This window comes from Chionomys nivalis, chromosome 9 (genome assembly GCF_950005125.1).
Source record: "Chionomys nivalis chromosome 9, mChiNiv1.1, whole genome shotgun sequence".
Lineage (NCBI taxonomy): Eukaryota > Metazoa > Chordata > Mammalia > Rodentia > Cricetidae > Chionomys > Chionomys nivalis.
In genome coordinates this window covers 68,545,200-68,566,298 of record NC_080094.1, presented here as the reverse complement: position 1 = coordinate 68,566,298, position 21,099 = coordinate 68,545,200, and the positions used below count along the sequence as shown (strand labels likewise).

Sequence of the window (21,099 nt, the reverse complement as noted above, 5' to 3'; positions counted from 1 at the left end):
CCCTCACCATAGCACCACTTCACTTGAGATTTGATCACAAGGAATAGTTTTCACAACATTTATATAGGAAGTCAAAAAATACTTCAAATATCTGGGTAAATTATCTAATCAGTGTACTTTTAGCATATGTCTAATCATGTCGCCATCTTTGGTCAATCATCAAAAAATCAAAGGCGAATTGGCATGACTCAACTCTAACTTTAATACCGCATGATTGTGTCGTGTAAGCTTGTTTTGTGTGAGAGCTGCTGTGGTTTTAGCAGAGAGATTAACTACCGGACCTAAGCTGGCCTCCAAACCTTGCCCTGCTGATGCCTCCGGCTCTTTGAAGTCTGACCATCATACCTGGCAAAACAACAGTGGGAACTAGGACAGTGTCAGATCTAATCAAATTGTTCGCCGCAGCACAGCTAACTATGGGGTTCACTAATTGGCCCAATTGAGGATTATACCTTTTGCTACAGATTCACGACAATAATTTAGTTAAATGATGTCCCCCCATCTCTTCTAATTAAGATTCCAAAGTTGGAAGAAATAGGATTAGACAGAGTCTCACAACTGTGTTCCCCTTAAGGTGGTATGCACTTTTGATAGGTTCACTATGGTAATGCAAAATATATATAGTAAGAATTAAACCAACTTCTTGAGATTCCAAGAATCTGTGACACTGCTGTAAACTATATGACTAAAGAACTAAAGTGAAAATATGTATATAGTGCATCTAAAATGTGAACATATAAAAACTACATCCTACTGTTATAAAATGCAATATGTGTGTGTGTGTGTGTGTGTGTGTGTGAGAGAGAGAGAGAGAGAGAGAGAGAGAGAGAGAGAGAGAGAGAGAGAGAGAGAAAGCATGAACTTGTGCACGTGAGCAGGCATGCACTTGAAGGCATGTTCATCTTGCATGTACATGTGGAAGCCAGATGGTAACATTAAGCATTTTCGTCTATTTCTTTGTCTTCTTATGTTTTGAGACAAGGTCTCTCAATAAACCAGAAGCTCTCACTTTTGGCAAGACTGGCTGGCCAGTGAGTCTCAGGGACCATCTGTCTCTGCCTTTCCAGTGTTAGGGTTACAGGTGTGCACGGCCACATCTGGCTTTTATATGTGGCTGGGGATCAAATTTAGGTCTTCAAGCTTATGCAGAAAGCATCTTATCTACTGTGCCATTCTCTTCCCTTGGGTTTACTTTTGGACACGAGATTTCATTCAGATGAATAGACATAGTTAATATTTTAGCTTTGGTAGTGGCAGCGTACCTATGAATATAAGCTAACTTACACAGTAGCAAATATTTATCAAGGACAGTATTATCAGAAAAGCTATATTAATTAGACTATATAGCCCAAGACATGACCACTTAATAAGGTTTCCAAGTTGGATGTTTATGAATCTTTCAGTAACATAATTGTGAATTGATAGGCAAGTTTTCCTTCTCTTTCTTCATCTTTGGGTATAATAATAAACATATTCCACCTTCCTATTTTTCGTTAACAAAGTGGGAAGGCCATAGAAAATAAATTTGGAGAAGTAAATTCAGAGCTGATAATACCAAGCAACATTCTGAACTATTAATGCTATCACAGTGACTAGTGGTATGGGGGATCTTTGTAGCTTACAAAATATAAACATTTCAGATAATGCTATGATGTTTCTTCAAGCTATACTATTATTATTAAGCTAATTTACACCAATAGTACAAGCAATTTTGGTTAATAGATAAGAGTGAATCTGTTTAGTAAGTACTCCAAGAATAGCTAGTTTTTAATAGCTGGTTGGCCAATTATTTTGTGAGAGAAAAATCATGAGTTATTGAGGTCTCATTCTGAACCGGCTTCAAAGTATCTTGAATAATTTCGATTTGTTTTGACAGAATCTGCTCTCAATACTCAGTCTATAGGACTCAGATATATTAATTATGTTGATTGTGATCTTTGGACAGTTCATACCTCCATAACTGTTCTTCCTCTGTTTACTGAACATTTGTAGTTACAGGATGTACTTTCTGTGAATTTCAGCCCAATTCAACTGTCACACTTTCCAACTTGAGCCTAGAAACTTTGATGTTTACGGCTGAAAAACTATTCCATAAGGAGGAAGCTTTTTTGTAATAATTTTATAGATGCTGCAACTAATGTAATAATATATTATCACTTGCTAGGAAATTCAATTAGTAGAACGTGAAAGCTGAAAATACAAAATCAAAATGATATTACATTCAAGAAAATGCTGTCCCTATGGTATCTCCAAATTCCAATCAGACATACTTCAAATCCTACCATATTTCTTGACTACGCATCATAATTATAAAGAAAAGTTAATTAATGGTAATACCGACATTATCAAAGAAAACAAATTGCCACACTTAAAAGATCGTAAGTTTAAGCAGTCAGCTCGGCTCAGTGGTGAGGCCACTACAGAGATGTGTACACACAGCTGTATCATTTAGGCCATCTACAGATTCTATTCATCCCTTTACACAGCACACATTCTGGCACAGACACACATCTACTGCGGCTAGGACAGCTAGCACCTGAGCTGCAGCGTCACCACTCAGGGCTTCAGTGTCAGCACTGTAGACAGGATTCTGCCATGCATTTCATAAGGTCTAACTTAAGCAGCCTTATAGTTACAGAGAAGTATAATAATCTATTGTGATAAATGTTTTCTTCTGAATCTGACAAAATCAATACGTACTCCAAGATGGAGACAATACCATTCTGTCTTTGAGTCACTTAAAGTTGGAAAGTACTGTATTACCCCACCTGTCATGTGCAAAGACCAATGGCTAAAGAGGCTTTAATAACACCTGCTCCACCCCACAGTGCCTTTGCTTCTTGTCTCCAGCCACCCCTCATTTGTGACTCATGTGACTTCAGGCACATCCCAGTTTGTAGTAAGTCTGCCTGCATGGGATGAGAAAGTTACTTGTGCTTTACCCACCAAGCTAGTGTTTGATTCTGGGAATAACACCCAGATTCAATGCCCAGAGCACTTCCACCTCAGACTCTTCAAGAAGTATAGCTTGCATTTTATTTTTAAAAAATGTCAGAACATTAAAAAGATTTATGGCCCAGTGTAGTAGCACACGCCTTTAATCACGACACATGGGAGGCAGAGGCAGGCAGATCTCTTGAGTTTGAGGCCAGCCTGGCCTACAAAGCAAGTTCTATGACAGCCAAGGCTAGTAGATAGAGAAACCTTGTCTCAAAAAAAAAAAAAAAAAAAAAAAAAACCCAACTAACCAACCAAACAAACAAACAAACAAAAAAAACCAAGACAAAACCAAAAAACAAACAAACCAAGATTTTTGTATTTCTATCAGGTTTGTCATTTAAAATTGCTTTTACCTGAATTTTTATTTTACAAATCATCATATCTTTACTGACTAGATCAAACCAACGTGACAAGGATTTGATTGACTGTATTGAATATTAACTTCTTTAAAAGGTGACTTTTTTTTTTGTTTGTTTTGTTTTCAAATACTGCTTCCAAATCAAAGGGAGACAATTGTGATTCTTTTAGTTTTGTATAGTAGCAAGAAGCCTATATGGCTAATCAACATTCTCTACTAACCTATAGCTCTTCAAGGGAGAATGTCTCACTTAACATTACACAGGCCCTATATTTCCCCTTTCTCTACTCCTCACAAGACACTGTGAGCGAGGTCATAAGTAGGATTTACACAACTCCTATTTTGGGCACAGTAACTTTCCCACGGAGAGATTCTCCTTGCTTAATTTGTCCATAATAAAAATGATACCTTAGACATGCTTTAAAAATTATTTGGAAGAATATCACATGGAGGGAAAATTTTATAACTTTCATTTGAAACATAAATTCAGCTTTAACAAGCAAGCATACTTTTGCCAGACAATAAGCTATAACCTAGTTTCCTAAATGTTTAAGATAGTAAGTCACAATATTCCATCAGAAAAGCTGAGACAATGTTAGCACAGTTACAGTCTTGGGTTCCATTTCAATGGTTTCCTTTGAGAAATAAAAGCAAATTAGCTCAAGAATCACTATTCCTACACACCCTCTTTGGGCTTTAAGTGGCTTTTGAACAGGGTACTCCCCAGATGAGGAACTTCTAACACTCCTGCAGAGATGACCTGCCTGAAGAACTGGCTGCCTGATTAACTATTAACCGTTCTCAATAGGATTAGATAATTAAGGACATTGATGACCATTAATTAGGAGGAGGGCACATTAATTTGTCACTGGATAGGACCCTTATGATGATTTATAGGTTAGTGCTACTTGTAAATGTGAAGAGACAGAGAAAGAGAGAGAGAGCCATTAAGTTACCTTATCAAGTGGCCAGCTTAAAGAGGGCAGAGGGTCAAAGAAGGGCCAAAGTGGTCACTTTAAGGGTGAAGTCCCAAACACCAAAGCAGTGCCAAGCCACATTGACCATCATTTGGTGATGAAGTTAAAAATATGCTAATTTATTGGTGGTAATTCTCTCTTTTTATGGTTTCAAACAGTTAAGACAAGTGGCCTGCTTAAGAGCTTTTCATTTGAAAAGAGATTAAACAAAATGGTTTGTCAAGGCAGTTTGGCTGTTTAATGTCTTTGTTAAAAAAAATTGCACCAACTATACTGATAACTATCACACCACCCAAATGCCATCTCTCTGAACATTTACTTCGTTAATAAATATATCAAGCCTAATTGCTTAATAGTTTCACATTCATTTGCTCTTTAGCAAGATTAAGCTGAAATAATTCTTTTGTGTCGCTTTCTGTCATCCTGCTTGCAGAAAGGTCACAAAATCTACATGTAGAAAATTTACTTACAGCCACTAGTGTAACTCACACTTTGATTCACCATTTTAAAAATTGAATGTAATCTCCCTAATACTAAAAACAAAACAAACAAACAAACAAACAAAGAAACCTTTGGGAGGTAGGGATGAAACTTCTCATCCAAACACAGTTGTGGGTAGCATTCATATTCCACAAATTGTAAGCACAGCTCATTAACATTTAATTAAACGCTTTCGAAAGCCTTGGAGATACATGTCATATTTATCATTTGAGTTTGGAGCTTATTTTTAACAGCTATTAAAACATTTTTTGCTATACTTGAATAACAACACAATTAGAATGAAGGAAAATATAACAAAATTAGCCTGTTATTAACAAAAATACTTAACTTGTACCTTGAAATGGGTCTTAGACGTTTTATTAGAGTGAAAAGCAGGGGTCAGGGGGATTATTTACCTTACGACAGTAAACTAAAACATAAAAATTCCCTTACCTCAATGGAGAACAGCTTCCTTTTTAACTTAAAAGCTAAGTCTTTGACATCCGATTCATCACAAGTCAAGTTATTAAGCCGGGGAATCTTCCGTATATAGATCAAACCTCATAGAAAGGAAATTAAAGAAAAAGCCTTAAGTGCTGTCATCAGAGGCATAAATTAAAGAGTCCTACAGCAGAATCTGTAAATTCACACACGCATCCTCCCTTTAAAACTGGAGCTGACTACCAGGAGCAGTGAAGCAAACGGTGTGATTATACTCAAGTAATCAAGCAGAATAAGATAAACAGAAATCCTTGAGCGAGGAAAACTAATTGCACTTTGGTTCAGGAGTACAGATGTAAAGAGGGATCTTAATACTTGTCAAAACTACAGCCGGTCTGTGTGTGATTTTCTTTCGTATTTACAGTAAGCAAATATGGCTATCACCTTGCATGCTGCCCACAGCACCACTGAGTGATCTTTATTTTATTAAATGCACCACTAAGCAGCCAGTAAAACAAGGTTCTTGGGTTACTGATAACCCACAAAACACCAATAATAAGTATTTTATTTCGTACACTGAGCAAACTATTGAAGAAAACTACATTTCAGTACAGTCTAGGATCAAACATTAGTCTGCATGCCACCCGGAAACACTGATTTTTATGGCACGTTAGGCCCTTATGTGGCCATTAGGAGCTCTGCAGCAGCACAAGGTAAACCATGAGCTCGGGCCTCATCAGCTGAAACACTTGCTAATCTTTCCTGACAAGGCACTGGAAGGCTTTTGTGCAGTTCCTGACTAAACTAGGGGTCAGTTCCCACAGATGAAGACATGGAAGGCTCTTCAGCACATCTTTTTGTCTGACTCAGCTCATATTTAAAAATACCATCTCAGGGATCAGGATCCCTGATCTTGGAATATGAAATAGCAAACTTCAAACTGGAGTAGACAAACCTTACTTACAGAACTGCTTGTTTATGGTTATGCCTGAGTTTAAAGTATAAGCTTTCAAGTAACTTCACTGTTACAAACAACTTCTTCAAAATAATTCACTAAAATAAGAATACTTACATTTTAAATATAATATTGCAAAAAATTATTTGAGAATTTCATAGAATATATTTTGATCATATTTACCTCCTACTTCTCATTAAGACAACAGCTCTTAATTAAAATATCGCATACATACTTATTTCATATTTACATTTACTTAACAGAGATAAGGACAGCACATTTCTCATTTCACTCTTAGAGTACACATTCTTGTTAGGTAATTATTAAGATAGGAGGCCTTATATAACTCATTAGTTATTTTGTTATCAGGTCCTTCTTATTAATAGAAAACTTATAAATAATCAGAATTACTCTTACACATGGAGAATAATTTAGATTCAGAGATTTTTAGCATAAACAATGACAGTTCAATCTTTGAAATGTTTTAACCAAAATATACATAGAATATAAAACATAATTTCAGTAACTTTATTAATGAAATGGTTACAAAATGTAATGTAACTTACTAAGGTAATATCTAAATTGATTTTTTAAAAAAGAAAATAAAATAGTAATATATTTAAAATAGCCAAATTATCTTAGGTCTCTTTTCATCATAGTAAAAAATGACATATTAAATAAACCTGATGTAGGCTTAACCTGGGCATATATGATATGTACACTTGGTTGGTTAGCAATCAGGAGACACATTATTTTACCATAGCTATGGTTTACAACTTACGGGTTTTTAAGTATTAAAAAAAAGACTTGTTAGCTTACACCTTTTCATCATTGTTCTAAAGGCTGACTTCTCATAGCACTAACAAAGTACCCTATCATCTCCAGTGCCCTTTTTATAGATCTTATGTGTCAGCAAAGTAACTATTTTGTTGCCACAAAGGTAGCAAACTTAAAGCAAGTTGGTAAATTTTTAGTCTAGAAATTCAAAGTACAGATTCCAAAATAATATCAATAATTATGTTTATTTAGAATATATAGTAGGTAAATGTGTCATTTATACACTTTGTATTGAGTTTAGACCTAAGACACACATAACTACTAACCTTCTATTATTCAAATCCTTATGTGAAAAAATATTTCTTAAAAGAATTTTCAATTAGCCAAATAACCAAAACATTTTTAAAGCTTTAAAAAGGGAGAAAAGTCTTGAATGGTAGAATCTATACTTAGAATACACAAGATTGGAGGTTCAATTTCCAGCATCAAAAAGAAAACAAACCAAAACAAAAATGCAATATAGTGAAATGTCAATCAATACTGGGTTTATGTCAGCATGACAAGGTAATATATAACCCCCCTTTTAAGGTGTTAGTGCTGGGGATTGAACCCATGGCCTTGTGCATAACAGGCAAATGTTCTACCATTGAGCTAATCTCATCTAGGATGTAATTTACCATGCAGTTAGCTTTGTTAAGTATAAACTTTACAAATATATAATAGAAATGCTTCTAAGCTGTTAGAGATTGACTCTTCATTATTCACAATGCTTATATCTGTTCTTACTGTATATAGTTTTGTATTGGGTCTGGAACTCTCTTATTTAGACAAAAGGGGGAGGTGATGGGGAACCTTCCTCAGTCAATGACCTTTGAGAGATTGGACCAGGTTGAAGTATGGATTGGGGTACCAAACATTCACAGTCCGCCCGCTCACCCCTCTTCCTGCACTCCACACGTAGACGTTGGATGCCCGTTCCTGTTCCATGGGTTTCCTTTTTTAATAAAGAAATCTTTCGTGTACTCTATTTAGAGTTATCTTGGGACTATTTGACTCGCATTCCCCCATATGATGCGCTCTGCATCAGAAGCACTTCCTATGTTATATTTTAAAATTAGGGATATTTGTAATACATTTATCTCAAATATGGCTGATATATATGGCTAGTTCATAGAAACACCATGCCATTGGCACAACGATACTTCAGACTCTGGATTTGACTACTTTCAGTTATCCTAATCTGCAATCTTGGTTTGACAAATGGCTAAAATAGAATTATTAACCAGGAAGGGAAAATAGTTAACAGATGTGGGGTACAATAAAAGTCCACTAAGCTGGAGCATATATTATGACTAGACCAGGAAGATGCTTTCAGGTATGCAAGAAGCACTCAGAACATGTTCTGGTCATAATAAAGATGATGCTTACCATGATAATCCTTATATAATGGGTTTGTTTCTTTCTCTGAACCAATAAAAGATTCCAGACCAACTGCAGTATCTGACAAATTTCTCACACGAGTAATAATTGCTTCATTCTGAAAAACACAGAAATGGAATACTCCTGTTATAATTAATTATAAAATAAACATCTATACAGGACAACTATGTCATCTTGAAAACAAATTATAGTGGAGATAAGAAATATTAGTAAATAAAAATTAAAAGCTACTAGAGTCTGAAAACCAAATGAAATAGTCTCTTAGTTGAACGGTCTGATCTATATAGGTATCCTTCGTTAATTTAAAAAGTTAAAGGAAAGGTGAAACTTGTTAGCAAACATTAACTACTGTTCATGTGGCCTAATGAATGAGGCTATACATATTCTTATACATTATTGTTTTTCATGTTACTTTACTCCAGTCTGCTGGAGAACTTGGCAGACAATGGGATTCAGAAGAATAGACACCAGCATGCAAAGCAGGGCAAGAGTCCCCCTGCTGCATATCAGTTGAGACTAGGTTTCAGCCCCGTAGCAGCTCAGGTCTTCTTTGACATATTAGAAGCAAGGAGCGGTCTGGCTAAGGGGTTGCAAAATGGATAGTTCTGGAGTCTTTTGGGTCCCTTTCCAGATGCTGCCATTGGCTCTAGAGCAAGAACCTGTGACTAGCACTGACCAATGGCCAACATCTTCTTTCTGAACACAGCTTGAGATGAATCCAATAGTGCTAAACAGAACAGCTTAGGAAATGTCATGGTGCTAGATTAAAACAATGTATTAACATGGTCCTAAGGTAGGAAAGTAAAATCATTGACTAGCCAGTAGCTTTTGCAATTATTTTACTTAAAGGAGATTTAGTATTTCTGGTAGCTTCTGACAGAGTGATAGTCAAAAAAAAAAAAAAAAAAAAACCACAAAACTCAGTAATTCTGTAATACAATTCATCAGGACATTTTTGCTCTACAGATATAGATTTGTTGAGATCAATCATTATTTGTGCAATTTCGGGATTCTGAAACCCTCATTTTATATACTGGCAATATTCATTAGTTTAAAAACTAATTTTAGAAGGAAGGATGGGAGATGTAAGGTAGTCAAGAAAACTGGCCTGTTTGGTGCAGTGTCTTCTGTTACAGGAGAGACTATGAAGGCTTTCAGTTTGCAATAGCTTCATGACTACTCCCGGGTTTGGTGTTGTTCTTCTGTCTCTTCAGTGTTTTTGTAAAGACTGATGAGAGTGAACAGGAAAAGAGGGTATGTTGATACTATATGATTCAAAGGGAAATGCTCTGGGTTTCCAAACATTCTGCTCAAATAGTTGGTTAGCTTACACCTTAGGCAGTATTTGAAGCTTTTCTATTGGATTAATGCAAATTGTGTGGAGAACATTTCAGCCTCTAGTCTTTGGTCTTAAAAGAAGACAGTGTAAAAAAGTTTTCTTTCTCTTTAAAAAACTTTCAATTATATGGGCACACTAAGTATAGAATACATACAAAATCTGCAAATGGCTATTTTCCTAAGGCTATTCTTCACTCAATGATGAGAAAATAATCCAGATTGATTCCTTACTTCCAGTGCTGTGCCACAGAGAATGGTACTACTCCAGGAATAACAGGGGCTTCAGAGGCTAGAAACATACTCCTCTCAATACTTTCTTAGCCAAAGACCATTATATCAAACTCATCCAGGTTGGGTTTCAGCCAGTTATTCTTCACCCAAACAAAAATGTCTGCCAGACATTCCAACAGCTGGGAGACAGTTCACAATGAGTCAACTTGAAAATGATTCATTGTGCTGAGTACTGAACAATGTTGGGATGGGGGTGGGGTGTGGCTGGGTTGGTAGTAAAGGGTGAGAACAAGTGGGAGATGAAGAAAAACCATGTGGTTTCCTTATCAAGAAGAATCTTGGATAATAAGCAGCAGGCTCCTATCATTTCAGTTTTAGTATAAAGTCTACTGAGAAGAGTACTTACATCATGGACCTTCAGATGAGCAAGAGCTTATCAAGGCAACTGACAGTATTTTTTAATCAACAAGGTCAGATTTACTTTTATGTATAAACAAAAGGCAGTGACTCTGTATCTAAATATTCGAGTTTGTTAGCATTCACCTACTCAAGATTTCAAATATACCAACGTGGTTCTTCTCAGTTATGTGATTAGTAGAACTGTAAGGTATAAAGATAGGCTGAGTCCTAGTCCAACAGTAGAGAAGTGCTGTGTATTTAAATGACCAATTGCACACTGCTATTTCCTTCATTCATTTAACCCTATAGTTAACTAAGAAACCACTAAAAGCTGTAATATTTATCAGTCTCTTAGGTCTTTTAAAAAACAGTTTATAAGACATGTGTAAATTAATTATATTCACTGAAGAAAATTAATGAATTCTAAATATAAAATAGCACGTGCAGCCTGATTTCAAAATTTCTCAGAAATGTAGTCACTCAATTTAGCTTACTTATTGTATTTCTAAGATCTACAATTGTGTCAGTTATTAATTATGAACAAAGATCTATCTAAAAAGCTTTCATGAAGCTTTATGCTAAGAATAAACATTTAAGTATACTGTCACTATAAGAGAAGTTACACCAAACAGTGATTTTACTGCTTTTTGCAGTTATTTTTCAAAAGTTGGTACAATGTGACAATTCTACAAATATCTGAAATCGTGTATAGAATAAGAATAATGGAAAACTATAAAAGAATAACAACAGTTTTCTAACAGGCATAACCTTTGTTTTTATATTAAACACAATGAGTCTCTAGCTATTTTTAGGAATATAAAAAGATACCTGAGCATGGAAATGCATTTTTTTTAAAGATTCAAAAGATGTGATTGCTTGCATATGTTTGAAATTCATTTAGAATATGGTCACTAGTGTGGCATTACCTTAGAGCTGTGCTTATTAAAAGGTTCTTCAAGTCACTGTATTAATATCAAATGGTCTTTTAGGTAAAGGTAGGTGAATTTACATAAAAGAACAAAAGTTAACTCATTTAGAAAACCCCTGAAAGCATAATAACCACAATTCAATTAGTCAGGAGTACACTGTACATGAAAATTATCATAATATGCCAGTGGTGCTTCCAAATCTTTAGCACAGTGACTGAAGTGGGGATTCTGACATAGAATCTCTATATTCTTATCCTCCTGGATCTAAGCACTTTTATTTATTAGCAAAGATGTGAAATTTCCTGGTCTTTTCTTGAAAATGAAGAAGTGACAGAATCTATGCATCAAGACCTAAAACACATATTTCAACAACATTTCTATCTTAATTTTGTAATTGCTAAATTAAAGTTTCAAGTGAGGAATATTTGAATAAGAATGTCAGAACTTTGCCATCAGGACTAAATTAATGGTTGGAGTGCACATGTGCCATAATGACATCATGCAAGTATGTACAACGATATTGCCACCCCTCCTCCTTGCCCATCTGGATAGGAAAATCTAGGATGACTCAAAAATCCTTCTTCTTCTAGACAAATCTCCCTTTGCTCCTGGGTGAAAGTTGTCAGCTCTGGATAGTAGCCAAGACATGACTAGGAGGGAAGCCAGAGAGAAGAGCGCTGTGGTCTAGGAGTTCTAAGAGTTTGCTGGCAATCTCAGAAGGCATTGTTAGAAGTTGTGGAAAGGGCCCTTAATATTTTCTGTTTCAGTGTAATTTCTTAATTATTTAAATTCAACTCACATCAGATGCTGCTTGCAAATGAGTAAGGCAAACCAGACTACCCAGTTGCCTACTGATTTATTGTAATTTAGATTCACAAGAACCTGGTGAGTTTTTACTTAGACTTGTTTCTTGTTTGCCTTTAAAGAATGGTAGTACGTTGTTACTTAGAATATGCCAAATCCATTAAAGGGATTTTAATTTCTCAAAGATTAATAGAACACTTTCTTTCAGCTCAAAGCTCATAAAGCTAAAGTAGGAATTTTAAGATAGAAATTCCACTACTGTTACCTAAAGCTTTCACAATTGTTCTGACACAAATCTTAACTTTCAGGAAGCACTGACAAGTAATAAGGACACTTTAAACTCTGGACATTCCTTTACTTTGATGACACTAGTTACCATAACAATATAAAGGATGCAATTTGTGCCAGCTCAGAATAAATTTCTAGTAAATATTTTAACTTGAAGATTAGAAAGTAATCAGTGTTTTAATTTCCAAGAGACTTGGAGGAACAAACCAGATGAAATAAAGTATACATACACTGTCTCATGAGCACACTCTTGGGTTGTTCCATCTATACTATCTAAGAAAGAGGGCAAAGAATATGCGAGAAGAGCTTCCATTTGAGAACGGCAGGAACGTTAGCTCTGGACAAAGCATGGGTCCAGTTAGAGAAGGAAATGTTTAGTTTCTTTCTGCTCAACTGGTGCATGACAGGAGGTGTGTATGTGCCTTTAGAACTCCCACAATCGAGCTTAGAATTCCAAAGCTGTTTTGAAATATACACACATTTCTTTGTTGTGAAATCCAACACTAAAGTTAAATCAGGGACAAATCTAGGGATATTTGTGGAAAAATATTTTTCATATTTCTTACATGCTCAATTCTATTGAAACGTAAACTATGAAACAATAACAAGATTTTGATAATTCTGTTCATTTTTTGAGTTTAATAAAACTTTGTAATTTAATAAAAATTTGTAATTTTATCTGACAAAATTATACTAACAAACGTACAATGCCTTTTAAATAAAATTGTTGCAGATTTAATGCTTTTATTGAAGCTCACAGTTTATTTTAGAATACAGAGAAAACTTCTTGCAAATAAGGGTAATATAGATAGAACCTATCTCTTGGTATCATCACACAATAATATTCACACAAGGAAGTAATAAAACAAACATTTCCCCCAAAACTTAAAACATTGCACAAAGAGCTGCAGGCAAACATATTTAAGTTTAAAGGACAAAGAAATTGCTGAATTTTTACCATCTTACTAGGAAAAGGCAGTAAAACCACATTATTTATTTAAATTATTTAAATTTTGTGCGCTCTATCTCATCACGCACTTGGGGTTCTAACTCTATTTTGAAAGGCTGGTTCCTGGTTTTAGACTGACAGAAGAGATGTTTATATGAGTTTTGCTTGTTTTTCAGTCAACATTCAACATTAATATAAAACATGAGTAGAACATGTCCTGAATCCTCTTAGAAATGGGATGCAGAAAATATGATAAAAGGTAGGCTAGAATAAATAATGGTATATAGTATTCAAAATCAATTCCAAGCTCTCCCCAAGACTTTTAACCATCTATTTTCACAATCTGGAAATTAATGGGATACCTTGGCTCTTTATGTAAAAAATGTTTTAAGTGATAAATTCTACTTTACTTCTTTTATACTTAAATCCCTTAGAAAGAAAGCACAGATGTCCCCAAAGCAGAGTATCCAGTTAATGTCTGTGATGCTGTGGCAGGTTAAAGACACTAAAGTTTAAAATCAGCTTAGAATCATACCACATTGAGCATAAAATGATAGCCTGTCATCAGGAACAGGCAGCCAGAGCCAGGTCCAGATGGGAGACTGGCTGGGAAAAAGGCTGAGGCAGGTGGGAAAGTGATGGGAACCTGACACAAGACAGGACTACTCCCTCTGCTGGCAAGGTCCTCACCTGCTCGGATTTTTAACTAATGACTAGTTTTCTTTCATTATTTAAGATATAACCAATAAATTATTTAAGGCGTCCCCTTCAGTCTCCATTCTATAGCTACACATTTTCAAATACCATACTTTTAACATATGAATTTTTCCAATATATAGGGATCCAATGTTTCACCAGGAGGTCTAATTATTTATGTCGTAATTTAATTGCATCATAAGCATAATCAAATATAGAACTGCTTTATAATAGAAGCTTTCTAAAATGAAAGATGTCTTTAAATTACAATTCCTGATATAGATATATCTATATATACCAACCCATGATTTAAAGAAAAAGACTTGGGCTATAGATTTCCCAATCTCTTTCTCTGGCTCTGTGTAATGCTCTGTAATGAAATAATATAGAAATGAACCATATAAATCAACTATACAGGGAACAAGGAAACAGCATGTCACAGCAAAACAGCATAGATGTACAGCGCCAAAGCTATCTGACAATCTAATGATCTGAACTTCCAAATATTATGTACTAATATTAAGAACTAATGATTACACAAAAAGTAGTTAAATTTTACAGAAAAATTATTCAATATTTGGTTTTCAATGTAAGTTAATAGCTGCAGCAAAAACATTTAGTAAAAATCTGTTCTAAGATTTTGGCCTACAACCAGAAGCTCCCAGAACAGGAGGGATCAGCTTTTTCACCCACTGTTCTCATCTGAATCCTGGCTTAAAAGCTATTCCAGCTCCCAGCTTTCCAGAAGGCTCCATCCCAGGAATCCTTGCCTGCCATTTGGTTTGCTGATTTTAATCTCTCAGGACTTTTCTTAGTGGCTCTACTCTGCTGAACTGGCACTTGCTTCTAGAAGTGAGTTATTATTAAACCTGTAGGTCAATTGTGGCACTAACAACTCTTTGGAAGCTTTCAGCCACAGTGTACAATTTGCTAGTCTAATTAAATATTAATTCTAAGTGTGACATTTTGTGGCTAAGAGCTTTTATTTTCCATCGTCAGCCTGGAAGAGAACGAGGTTACAAGGCTAATTTAACCTCTCCCTTTGTACTCCCCAACATTAAAGATTAACTACATAGGGTATGAAAACATTATTAACAAAGCTACAACTCCTTATATAATAATAATGTAATTAATAGCAAAGGGCTAAAACATAACATCAGGGCATACTATTTGACCTGGTACTTAAGCAGCTGGAAACTATAACTAGTAACAAGCACATTTGTCTTAGCATTAATAAACAAATATCTTTTTTCAAAGACACTAAGCATGCTTTAAAGAAGATAAGCATCTGAGTAAGAAAACAGAAATAATTCAAAAGTCCTAATTCTCTCACAGGAATTCTTCAGATAGCTTGGAACACAAAGGATAAAATATTTAATAATTTTATTTACAAAATAAATGCACAATTAAACTTCTATTTTTTAAATACAAAGAACAATGTAAAAAATAATATAAAAGAACCTTCCCTCATGTTTCTTGTATCCAGTTCACATATATTGAAAACACAGGTCCTTCCCTGCTTCTGTTCCCAGAACAGCTGTGTCTGTACCCAGACACTGGTCATCAGAAAGATGTGGTCCAGCAGCCAAAGATCCCATATGCCTCAACAATGACACACTCTCTAAACCATGAGACACTCTACTCTCTAGACCATTGATAAATTTGAACTTGGCCTTAAACAGCCCTTTAGCTAATAACCGCTAACATTACAGAACTACACACACACACACACACACACACACACACACACACACACACACTGATTATTTTCTTTAAACTGTACCGAATACACTTTGCACTTTGGTCAGAAGAAACACAATAAAAGGGTTCTAAATGATATTTTTTCCTTTTTAAAATGAACACAAATCTGACTGGCAGTTATTACATCCTGCTCTTATTAATGTGTATATCTACATTAAGATAAAATGCTCCATGTACTGCCGTAGATGCTCTGTAGAGACAAAAACTTACAGACAACACAAAGTGTAAAAATTTCAGCCATTTTTGAGCAAGGAAAGCAGTTCAAAGGGTAGTGTGTGTACGATGCACAGAGCTGCGGCAGTTTTTAAATATAACAAGTGCTGCTAATATGCACCTAGCACAGAACACAACTGGGCACTTAAAGAATCCCAATTTATACTAAGAGGGTTGAAACAGTTCTATTATTTGCTACTTTAAGGAAAAATAAACTACATTTACAGTACTAGACATATATAAAGTTACTAGTATTTGACATGTACAGTATAAAACTTAAATGAGTTGAATATTGTTCAGTTCACTTGAAAAAAATCTTTTAAATCTTGTAAATGTGTCATTTTTCTACAACCACTTTTGGGCCTATTAAGATCTGAAACAATTATAGTTGATTATTAGATGATAATATCTTGATTGAGAGAGGAATCATGAAGAAAATGACACCTGAACATCTAGCTTATTTATCTATTAGTAATGAGTAGCTACTATGGTCAAGTGGTTATATCTGTAATTTTTATCCTTAAATGTTCTCCTTATTAAAGTAGAGTTTTAAAAATTATTTAAAACTGCGTATCTTTCTGTGTGGGTATATGTACATGTGTGCAGGTGTCTGTGAACACCAGAGGTATCAGATCCCCATGAAGCTGAAGTTATATGCAGTTATGACTGCCTGACATGGTGGTGGGAACAAAGCTTAGGCTCTAAGAGCAGTGTGCTCTTAATTAGTTACCCATTCCTCCAATACTCACCATGTCCCTTTAAAAAGCCACATAAATAGTTTAAGATATAAGATAAAATAGTTTACAACATACCAATCTGTTCTATAATAATGAGTATCACAGCAATTACAGGTAAAAAAATATTTTTCAAAAATTTGTAGTTACAAACAAAACTTTGATAATTTACCAAGCAGTTTCAATCAATTCTTTCAATTAGGCATCATTCACTCATTTATTTGTTTATATGTATTTGGGCATGTGTGTTTATTTATTTGTATATGGGCACTCACATTTATTTATATATTTATTTAATGGGCATGCAAATTTACTTTAGTTATATGTATATGGGCATACGTGTGTGTTCATATATGGACACTCACATCCATATATCTGCCTATGTATGTATGTATGTATGTATGTATGTATGTATGTATGTATCTATCTATCTATCTATCTATCTATCTATCTATCTATCTATCTATCTACCTACCTACTTACCTATCACCTATCTATTTATTTATATGTCTATGGGCACACATAACTGGCATGCCATTCACGTGGAGGTCAGAGTTGGTTCTCAATTTCCAATAGGTAGATTCTGGCAACCAAACTCAAATTGTCAGGGTCAATGGCCGACACCTTTATCATCTTATTTATCATTTAAGAAGAATAATGATTTCTTACTTATTTGAGAATAAAAGATAAATTTAGAAGACTATTGGGATTCACTTGCAAAATTCATATGAGTGATTTGTAAGGACAGCCACGGCTTGACTTGACTTAGCTGGTGAAATTCTGGCACTGAACCCAGATGGGAAAGTTTCTCTACAGACAAATGCTCTGCATTATTCACTTCAGTGGCTTTAAAGCTCTAGTATATTAATATTATTGACTAATCTGAAAAGCTGTTAAGATAATATTCATTTATCTTAAAAACTCATTCAGTTTTTAAAAGATAGGGCTCTTTCTTCCTTTTTTTTTTAAACCAAGAAATGCATTCTCTTTAGTATGAGCCCATTAGCAGTGGCTAAGTTTTGTTCAATGAGAAGCTGGGGTAAACTGCAAGAATCATATCATTGGAAGACAGTAACTATGTGAGGAAAATACTGGATACACATATCAAGTACCTAAGTTCCAATGACAATAAATAAAAACATGCTGCAATCTAGTTTCAAATTTGCAATCTGTTCTGAAAAAAAAAAAAGGAATTTTAATCAGTTCAGGCACTGAGGTTTTCTAAGCAGACGCAAGAGATTTTCGTCCCCGCACTGTCACAGCTGGAGGAGCATTTTAGGCTGTTTAGGCTGAAAAGTTCCTTAACGAGTGCAGATTTGACAACACTGATAAAGCTGGCAGCAGTGAAAAGTAAATATTCTTTGAAAGGAAAGCTATGGGAAAGGAACAAGAAAATAACCTTCCATTTTAATACAAGTGTGCCAGTGTTTATTTTCTGACAGTTTTAGGTTAAAGTGTTTTTAATATATAAAAAATACTGATCAAAGATAACCTGTCATGGGCTCTGTGAGAAGTAAACAAGCTATCGGAAATCTATTTTCTTTTTATTTTGCTAACAAAACTGTATTTAGGCACAAAACTGTTTATTTCCTAAAAGAAATATTATTGGTTCTCATTTTTCACAAGCACACAGCTGTCACTGGAATTGAAAATAAAAGGCATAAAATGTTCACATAATTTTGAGATGGATAATAAATTTCACCAACAGTTAAGACAATTCCCATGTATAAGTCAGAAAGAAACAAAGGTATCATATCTGACTAGATACAGAAATTAAAAATTGCCATTTTAAAGTACTTTAGTTATTTTGCCACAAATAAATCTTGCTAAAAGGCATCAAAGGGGAAAATCATTTGTTCTCAATAGTAAGTGTGTGTGTGCTGGGGGTGGGGTGGGCAGGAGTAGAGTGCTTAATATACTTGGCGGATAATAACCATTCATATACAAATTTCTACGTTAATTTTGAAAGTCAAAATATTCTTATAATTTAACATGTAGAAGAGTTTAAAGAGATAGCTACTTTTCTTAGCTAGAGCCTTTTTTTCAGTCTGCGATAACTTTCCTCAACAGGAGCGGAGCAGCTACGCTGTGAGAACGTGAGCATCTGCTGTTACTGTCACTAAGGCTGTCCACGGCCCGAGTCTGGAGACCACATGCTCGGCTGTCCTCTCATCTCGCCATCCTCACCAATTAACTACTAACATGGAGGGCTGTACACATGCTCTCAGGGGCTCTTTAACAGGCTCTTGGCGAGCGGAACAACTACTCAGCAGGGCTGTGGGAACGGGGTAAGGCTGCAATATAGGGCACTGCTAGGGCTCTGCCCCAGTCACACTGCACCCCACAGTTCAGGATGAAACAAGAATCATAGTCAACGGAGCCACCTCACATACATTTCGGGATACTGTCTTGGGTAGACACTAAACTATATTCTAGCAAGAGTGTTATGAGTAATAATACTTCATAAGGAAAACTATGTAAAACTACATGTATGTCTGAAGACATTCAGAATCACTTGCTAAATATTTTTGGTCCTTTAAAAAGATACTTAGAACTTATTTTTACACATTTACTTCAAAGTACGTTCATCAGCTTCTACTGTGCTGTTATAGAATTAACCTTTAAATCAAATGAAATAAAAATTTCAAGTTTAAAGTTGTGAGACTGAACATAAAATACTTCAAATTAGAACTTTAAAATCACCCTTGTTCCTTCTGCTTAGAAGTATCATTACAACAATAAGTTAAAATCAGTTTTGAATCTATTATTTTCTCTATTTTAACTTCTCCCCCTCTTTTGCAATTTCCTTAACTATGTGTTCCTTCCCTACAATGAAATTAAACATGGGAAGCATGCCAAAAGTACAATAAAGGGTAACTAATCATTACTGTACACGTCTGACAGAATGCTAATAACTGAGATAAGAACACTGATTGGCTGTTTTACCATTCTAAGAGATGAAAATATTTTATATACTCTTAGTCTAGTGCTAATTTAAAGATGCTTAATTACATGACAAAATTTCCAAGGATATCAAACGACATTTCTTTTTCCTGACAGAAACAAATTATCAGCATCAAAGCTCAAATATCTAATACACACACACATACCATACAGGCCAAAAAAAAAACCTTAAAGACACCCAGAAAAACAAGGGAAAAAAAAAACAAAACCCAAACCCAAACCAAAAACGCTCAAATTATTTTTTGTTTTATCCCATCTTTTGCATCCCTGAGGACACTGACTTTGTCATATTCAATACGCTATCTCCATAGATACCTATGCATGTCTGCTGTATTTGAATGAATAAATGAGGGAGGGAGGACCAATATTGGCCTACAGTAATTACTATACAAGTTCTTGTGAAACAAACTTAATCTTTCATTTTTGTATATTCATATGCTTCTAGTGTGTGTGTGTGTGTGTGCGTGCGTGTGTGTGCATGTATGTGTGTGTAAAGGGAGAAATCAACTTTGGGTATAATTCTTTGAGCACCAACCATCTTCCACCTTATTTTTTGGGACAGGGTCTTTCACTGAGACCTGGAGCTTGATGCAAGTCTGGAGGATCCACTTGCATCCTCTTCTCCGGTGCCAGAATTCCAAGTGGGCATCACTTTACCTGGCTATTAACATAGGTCCTAAGGACCAAACTCAGATCTTCATGCTTACTGACTAAGCTACCTCTCTAGTGCTTCTGATTAAGCTTCTAAACAAACTGCTACCAGCTCTTATTCTCTATGCTTTCCCTTCCAGTCTTGCAAGTTCTCAAGAGTTTTATTCCTTACTTACACTTGACTTGAACAAATTGGTAAGCTACATTTGATAAATGTATTGATACATAAGCAAAAGGTTTAAAAGCAGTTTTTTTTTTTTTTTTTTTTTATAATTCACTTGATTATAAAGCGAGTTTAGAAAGCTGCCGTGTGTGATAGCTTTGTAGAACTGTGTGGGAAATGAGAACTGTTACAAGATGGTGGGTGGTCTTACTAAGAGCACTGGCCATTCTGAGGAGCATGGTCATGCTGCTTAATTTTAAACACACCACCTGTCTGACCTTAAATCTTGTTATTTCTATTTCAATATGTTAAAAATGTAAGTTTAAACAATACTGTTGTACAAAGGTTTAAAAGTCTCTAAACATTGGCTATATGTCCTTGTCATTCAACCACCTGACTTGTGGTGTAGACGGGCTGACATGAAAACACCTAGAGCATTACTGTTCTTCTTTGAAACACAAGGTAAAGGGATCTGTCAGAGATGTCACAGTGGATGTGACCTTTTAAAGTAATAATCATTTGTAATATAGCCTTTTGCTTTTCCTTAAAAA

The 21,099-nt window shown here is 35.1% G+C and overlaps 1 protein-coding gene across 1 annotated transcript in view; it reads right to left on the bottom strand.

The window, feature by feature from the left end:
* Positions 1-21,099, bottom strand: part of Elp4 (elongator acetyltransferase complex subunit 4) — a 214,517-nt gene that overhangs the window by 105,311 nt on the left and 88,107 nt on the right. Inside the window, exons 8-9 of the mRNA XM_057780320.1 lie at positions 8,417-8,525; positions 5,269-5,375 (exon numbers count right to left, since the gene is read on the bottom strand). Coding sequence (XP_057636303.1) covers positions 5,269-5,375; positions 8,417-8,525 — 216 coding nt within the window. The remainder of the gene's footprint in view (positions 1-5,268; positions 5,376-8,416; positions 8,526-21,099) is intronic.